The sequence below is a fragment of the Microtus ochrogaster genome, linkage group LG9 (genome assembly GCF_000317375.1).
Source record: "Microtus ochrogaster isolate Prairie Vole_2 linkage group LG9, MicOch1.0, whole genome shotgun sequence".
NCBI classification, from domain to species: Eukaryota; Metazoa; Chordata; class Mammalia; order Rodentia; family Cricetidae; genus Microtus; species Microtus ochrogaster.
The window spans coordinates 29,939,569-29,947,176 of NC_022034.1; the positions used below are offsets into that span (position 1 = coordinate 29,939,569).

The 7,608-nt window shown below is 46.0% G+C and overlaps 1 protein-coding gene and 1 pseudogene across 1 annotated transcript in view; both read right to left on the reverse strand.

The window, feature by feature from the left end:
- Positions 1-2,485, reverse strand: part of LOC101995003 (myelin expression factor 2-like) — an 18,298-nt gene extending 15,813 nt beyond the window's left edge. Inside the window, 2 exon segments of the mRNA XM_026787353.1 lie at positions 929-1,080; positions 2,449-2,485. Coding sequence (XP_026643154.1) covers positions 929-1,080; positions 2,449-2,485 — 189 coding nt within the window.
- A 105-nt stretch (positions 2,486-2,590) lies between these two features.
- LOC106144241 lies at positions 2,591-7,102 on the reverse strand (annotated as a pseudogene).
- Between the last annotated feature and the right edge of the window lie 506 nt (positions 7,103-7,608).

The following is a 7,608-nucleotide window of genomic DNA, read 5'->3' on the forward strand; positions in this document are numbered from 1 at the left end:
GTTAATTAATAAAGAAACTGCTTGGCCTGATAGGTTAGAACATAGGTGGGTGGAGTAAACAGAACAGAATGCTGGGAAGAAGGGAAGTTAGGCAGACACCATGCCTCTCCTTTCCAGGGCAGACGTGATGAAGCTCCAGCCCAAGATGGATGCAGGCTAGAATCTTCCCGGTAAGTCAAAAACCTCATGGTGCTACACAGATTATTAGAAATGGGTTAGTTGAGGTGTGAGAATTAGCTAAGAAGAGGCTATATACAATGGGCCAAGCAGTGTTTAAAAGAATACAATTTGTGTGTTGTTATTTCGGGTAAAGCCAGCCGGTGGCCGGGAGCCGGACGGCAGGAACACAGCCCACAGCTCCTACTACAAGGATGGGCAGTAATGCTGAGATGCCCCAGAGTATTTCATTCCCTCCTCTTATTTGGTCGAATCCCAATCTTGGGATTCTTAGGTACCACTCCTAAGAGCCTGGTATTGTTGGGTCCACACTAAAGCTTGAGTAATATTAAGCCACTTGTGAATGAACATTAGGAGTTGATTGAAGATGCAGGGTCCAAAGGTTAAGAGGAACAGCAGAATGATTAAGGGACCGGCGATAGTAGAGATGAGGGTTGTGAGCCAGGGGTCGTGAGCCACAACCTTGTTGTGCCTTTCTATCTTGCTGTTTCTAATCTAATCTATCTCTGAGCTTAGCCATTGAATCCTTAATTACCCCAGAGTAATCTAAGTAAAAACAACATCGTTCTTTTAGGGCAGTGCAGAGTTCTCCTTCTTTAAGAAATAACAGGACTAACCCATGGTTATTTTGTAATACTACTTTGGAAAGTGAGGTTATTGATTCTTAAAGCTTGGAGATAGACTGTTTTAGGGCCCTTAAGTCTTCATCCATGGCTGTCCTTAATTCATTAAAGTACTGGGGAGCCTGCACCGGAGCAACCGTACTGGTGCCCACACCAGCTGCCACTCCAAGGCCTAAGATTACTGCTAGAGTCAGGGAGATGGGCTCTCGATGATAGTGGCTCAGGTGCTTGTCAAATCCATCCTCAAATGTGTCAGTGGGATGATAAAAGACCCTAGGTACTAGTTGAACAAGCACACAGTAATCTTTGGTGTCATCAAAAACTGATGTCGCCACTCAAGTTGTCAGGCCTGTACTACAAGCCCACCATTTATCTGATTTGGGAACCAAATACCTGGCATTAGGAGTCTTAGTGTTCTTAAGAGTCTTATTACATAAATGTTTGTAGGCAGTTGGTGGATTTCCCAGACATGTCCCTGCACCTGTAACCTCCGTAAGAGTTAGCTTATGACTAGTTCCCCAAGCACAAGTGTCCTGGCTGGTTGTGTTATTAAAACCCCCAGATGTTACAAATCCCTTCATAATAAGGGGGTCCTGCTGATAGGCATAGCCAGCAAGATTCTGTCATGTTGGCGTCAGTACCATTTAGCAAGGAGAAAGCGCCCTCTACTAGGTTGAACAGTTGCTAGCCCATATTAGGGAGTGCTGGCAGGGAAGCAGAGGAAACAGAAGGACTTTTATAGCCTAGCATGGTGCTCAGGTACCTTACAGGAGAGACTGGGCGTCCTTGATCAGGTAGTACCTGGTTGGGCTCCACTGGTTGGCCTGGGGGATTTTCTACTTTTAGTCTGATCCCGAAGGTAGCACCCAAGTCCACTCCCATGAGATACCATCGGATCACCCAAGTTCTTCCCTGTATCCATTTTTGTGTCTCCTCCCTTTGTCTCTGGGGAGTTAAGGTAATATTTAAGGGTAAACAGGTGGGACTTGTACCACAGACTCCTGGACTTGGATTGGAGTTTGCGAAACATTGTTTTGGGGAGGTGTAATTCTCATGGACAGTGATCCAGTCCCAAGAAGAACTGGGTCTCCAATAAACATCTCCAGTGGTTTCACATCCCCAGGCAGCACAATATAGTTTTTCTAAGCCTCCACAATTGTGGGTAATACACTGGTCCCAACCATCCCGGAGGCAAACATAGAAAGCTTGTTGCCCTAAATAGCATCTGCACTCTGGGATTCTGCATCCATATTCTTGGGTTGTGGAATACCTCTCACCATTTCTCAGAGGTAAGTTTTGGGGATCTGAGTCTGGGATATCCGAGGAATCTAGTCCAGCCTCCAGTTGGCAGAAATCAGGAGTGAGGGTAGGCTACCATATACCTGAAGGGTCTATTTTGGAGGTGGTCCAAATTACCGCCCCTGTTTGTGAGGAAACCTGCCAAGTCAGTTTCTGAGGTGTATGGGGGTTACTATAGGTGGGCAGAGGCATCAAAGCAAAGGCCAGCAAGACTGGCAGAATCAGGCTGATTTCACAAGTCTTAGCTTTAGAGGATTTTGGGTGTGCTGAAGCTTCCATCAGGAGGATGCTGAGTTTTTCTGCGGGGGTGCCAGCTTAATGTGAGATGCGTAAATTCAGGCTGCAATACCATCCTCCTTGAGGGCAGTGGGTGTCACAAGGAGCATGGTGCAGGGTCCCTTCCAGCGAGATTCAAGGCTCTGGAACTCATGTTTCCAGACATACACAGCACCGCCAACCTGCAACAGATGCAAAATCTTTTGGTGCTTGGGTTAATAGGCGGCCAGGGGTTTCCACACCTGGGCTTGGGCGATCTGGAGGGCCTTCAACCCTGCCTGAAGATCAGGTTTGTGAGTAGATGGGTCATGAGAGGTCCTCAAGAAGGCCAAGGGGGAACGTCCCCCATATAAGATCTCATAGGGGGTAAGGCTAAGTTGAGACGGTATATTCTGTACACAGAACAGAACCAGGGGAAGGAGCTGTACCCAGTCTCTAGTGCCAATCTCTAAGGCTAACTTAGTTAAAGTCTCTTTTATAATTCTGTTCATTCTCTCTACCTGTCCTGAACTTTGGGGTCGGTATGCACAATGTAATTTCCAATTGATCCCCAATGTCTTGGCCATGCCCTGACTTATCTGGGAGACAAAAGCTGGGTCTCTGTTGGAGCCAATTACCTTGGGTAAGCCAAACTGAGAAAAACTATCTTCTAGTATCTTCTTAAGCACCAGTTGAGCCGTTTCTTGCTTGGTGGGAAAAGCTTCGGTCCAACTATAAAAGGTGTCTACAAAAACTTCTTTGAGGAAACTGCTGCCGTCTGTGAACCAGGTATGATCTGTGTAAGGAAACCGACAATCAGTCAAATCTCCCCTGGTCCTGTGGTATTTGGCCAGTATCTGATGGCAGTCATGAGATACCCAGGCAGTGGGTTTCAAATTGGGGAGCAAGGTGGCGGGGATTAGTAGCATTGCATTCCTGAAAGTAATATGTTTGGGTTGAGCAATAGTGACTGGTAGCTGGTTATGCGGGCATTCGAGAGACATCTATCAGGAGATTGGCAGATGACCATTTCTAGGGCATGGGATGCTATTATAGTCAGTGGTTGGCCCAGGGTCAACTTATCTGCATGTTTGACCAAGGTGGCTACTGTGGCCACCTTACAGAGGTGCTGCTACCACATTGTCCAACTTCTTTGAGATATAGGCCATTGGCTTTTTCCAGGACCCCAGTTTCTGAGTTAGCACCCCCTTTGCTACCCCTTTGCTCTCATCCATGTATAAGGTGAATGGTTTGGTAACATCAGGGAGGTTCAAGGCAGAGGCCAAAAGTAGGGCCCTTTTTATTTTGTCAAAAGCCTGTTGTTGGTCCTCTTCCCCAGGAGAAAGGGGCGTTGGCCTTGATAAGTGGATACAGTGGAGCCGCTAGCTCAGAGAAACCTAGTATCCAAAACCTACAGAATCCAGCAGTTCCCAGGAACTCTCAAACTCCTCATGCCCCAAGTGCCACCACTTGTTTTTGACTGTCTGTCAAACATCTCTGTCCACCCTTCAAGAGGTATTTTAGATAGGCCACTTGTTTCTTGCAGATTTGGGCCTTCTTAGCAGACACCCTGTAGCCTAGTTCACCCACTTTGGTGAGTAAAGCCTGGATGCCCATGAGGCATCTTTCTCAGTGTATGCAGCCAGCAGGAGGTCATCTACGTATTGGAGTAAGAGTACCTCTGGATTGGCAGTGCGGAAGCTGGCCAGATCCTGGTGCAGGGCCTCATCGAATAAGGTCAGTGACTTTTTGAATCCCTGGGGTAGTCTCATCCAGATGAGTTGACCAGAGACACCCTAATCAGGATCCTTCTATTCAAAGGCAAATAATGGCTGGCTCTGGGGGATGAGTCTCAGACAGAAAAAAGTGTCCTTTAAATCAAGTACTGAGTACCAAACATGGGTTGGAGGCAGAGTGCTCAAGAGATTATAAGGGTTTGGCACTGTCAGATGGATATCCAGGGTGTGGCGATTAACTTCCCTTAAATCTTGGACTGGTCTGTAGTCCCCTGTGCCTGGCTTCTTTACCAGGAGGAGAGGGGTATTCCAAGGGGAATGACATGATTTTAGGATGCCTAATGTTAAAAGTCTCTGAATATGGGGCCTGATTCCCACTCGGACCTCATGGCTCATGGGATACTGTCTTATGGAAACTGCTGTGGCCAATGGTTTTAGTTCTATTACAAGGGAGGTTGATTGTTTGCCAGTCTCATACCTGTACTTTCCACCCAAGCTTGGGGAAAATTGCGGAGCCATTTGTCCTCCATGAGCAACCCTGGGGAGGGTGGTTCAAACAGTCTATGTTCATCTTCCAATCACAAGGTTAGAATTTGAAGAGCCTGGCCAGTGCAGTAAGCAACCGAGGCTCCTTTTTCTGAGAATTGGGTTTGTGCCCCAACTCTGGACAGGAGGTCCCTGCCCAGCAGTGGGTAGGGGCATTCAGGCACCATGAGGAAAGAGTGGGTCACTTCACCTGTACCCAAATTAACTTTTCTTTCTGTGGTTCACTGATATAGCTTTCCCCTGGTAGCCCCTTGAACCCAAAAGGTTTTTGAGGTCAAAGGTTCATTCGCTTGGGTGAGGATGAATGCTGGGCTACCAAAAAAGTAATAGGTTGCCCCCCACACACACACACTAGAAGGGTTACCTGAGGCTCGGTGGGGTTGGGGGACTCTGAGCCCTGATGGTCCTAATCATTGTCTTCCAGGGATAGGACTGGCTTCTGCTTGGGTTCAGCTGGATGTTTTGGGCAGTCATTGACCCAATGTCCTCAGTAACTTTTCTCTGCAAGATAGCCCAATTCAGATTGTGGATGGGCCTGGTTATGTGCTAACCAGTTACCTGCATCAGTTGGAGGACAAATAGAGTAAGGGTCAAAAAGGACACTTGTTTTTGTCAGGATTTCTACGACTGTGACACAATACGATGGCCAAAAGCACCTTGGGAGGAAAGGGTTTATTTTAGCTTAGCTCCACATCATAGTCCATCACTGAGGAAAGTCACTGTAGAAGCCTGGAGGCAGGAGCTGATGCAGACAATTTGGGTAAATTCTTTACACTTGGTTGACATGTTCTGCCTGCTTTCTTGTAGCTCTTAGGGTCAACAGAGCAAGGATGGCACTGCCTACAAGGAGCTGGGCAGTGAGCGCCCCTATAAATCATCAATCAAGAGAATACACCACAGGCATGCCTACAGCGCAATGGTGGGTGCATTTTCTTAAATTAGGTTCCAACTTTGCAAATGGCACTAGCTTGTGTCAAGTTGTCATAGATGTAGCCATCAATTAACCTCCCTGGGCAGGTGGGAGAGCAGGTCTTGCCCCTTCCTGTAGTTATCCTGTGCATGAACAGACCTTCCCCTTTACGCCCTGTTTATCTCTAGAATGTCACAGGATAAAGGGTTTTTACTTAGAGATTTTACTTTTAAAACAAGAACAATCAGTTAACTGAAAGAATTGTGGAATTATGGTGTTAATATTTGTAACTTAAAATGGAGTCTAGTTTCCAGGCCTTAACGGCTGCTTTAGTATGGAAAACTCTAACCAGGCCTGCTTATTTTCCAAAGTAATGATATCTAGCCAGGACTGGGAATGTAGCTTCCTGTAATGGCTGAGTGCATGAGGATTTGAGTTTGATCCCCAGTCAGAGAGGAAATGCAGAGGAAGTGTCTTTTTACTTTTCCTCATGTTACTTTGATGGAGGAGAGTCATCTGTCTATGTGTTACTTTCATTGGTTAATAAAGAAACTGCCTTAGCCCTTTAATAGGACAGAAAATTAGGTAGGCAGAATAAACAGAACAGAATGCTGGGAGGAAGAAAGCAGGGAACCAGACGCCATGGGGCCAGCAGCCAGGTCAGACATGCTGAATCCCTCCTGGTAAGCCACCATCTCGTGGTGCTACACAGATTATTAGAAATGGGTTAAGCAAGATGTGAGAGTTAGCCAGTAAGAGGCTACAGTTGATGGCCCAAATAGAGCTTAAAAGAATACAGTTTCCATGTAATTATTTTGGGTAAAGATAGCTGGTGCCTGGGAGCCCTCCCGGGTGGGGGGACGCAGCCTGCTGCTCCTACTGCATTACTTTCACACTGGATAACACTTATTATCTTTGCATCCTTAGTTTATCTTGTCATGCAAGAATCAGGAATTCCATTCATCTCTGTTACTTATAAGCCACAGCTTCTTGAAAAGTGCCTGTGCCCCTTCAGTTTTACGATTGGTAAGCCATCTTACAACACTGGTTATGAGCGTTTTAAGCATATATTTTTGATGGCCAGGCCAGTGCCTGGCACATCACAGATGGTTAATAAGTGGGAGCTCCAAGAGCAGATTGCTGTGAGAGGACCACTGTTGTAGATGTTAACAGACCCAACATAGGAGATTGTAGAGAGAGCCCGTCTTTTGGGGGCGGGATGGCCTTGGGCAAATGTTTATAAATTGGGGGGCACAGACACTGGAGCCCCTTCCTGTTTGCTGTTTCGGGGCATTGCGGGAACTCCGGTTGCGTGAGTGTGCTATTTACATTAAAGTTGTATAAGTTTATACCAATTTGTCTGTATTAATCCAATCCGCCTTCAGGAGATGCCTTTTTAGACTTTATTTTTGCAGACCTGGAGGTCAAACTGAGGGCCTGGAACAGGGTAGACATGCACTCTACTGCTGAGCTGTGCCCTCAGGGCCAGCATTTTCCATCTGAACAGCTGTTTAGCCTCTGTAAGCCTCCATTGCTTTACCTGCAAACACAACCATGTTTACCTTGCATTTCTCTATGAGGACTAGGTATTATACATTGACCACAGATGGAAAGGCCCTGGCATGGACAGGTGTTTTCAGGGTAGATGGTGGTGATAAGAGCTGTCACTGTTATCTTAACCACAGAAACATAGAAGTTATAACTCTAAAAGTCTTGAAGTTCAGTAAATATATGGATTTTTATTATATTTATTCTTTCTTTCTTTTTTCTTTCTTTCTATCTTTCTTTTTGTTACAAGGCCTGACTTGTAGCCCTACCTGGCCTAAGACATGATTTGTGTAGACAAGGATGTCCTTCAACTCACAGAGAAACACCTGTCCATGTCTCCAAAGTGTTGGAATTAGAAGTGTGTGTATTGCCGTTCCCAGTTTATGGATGCTTTTACTAGGGTATAAAAAACGAGACCTTCCACACATTTAGTAACTTAAAAAACATTGATGGATTAGGTTCAGTCCCAGCTCCAGCATTAAAAGAGAAAGCACAGTTTAAATACATCTCAGAA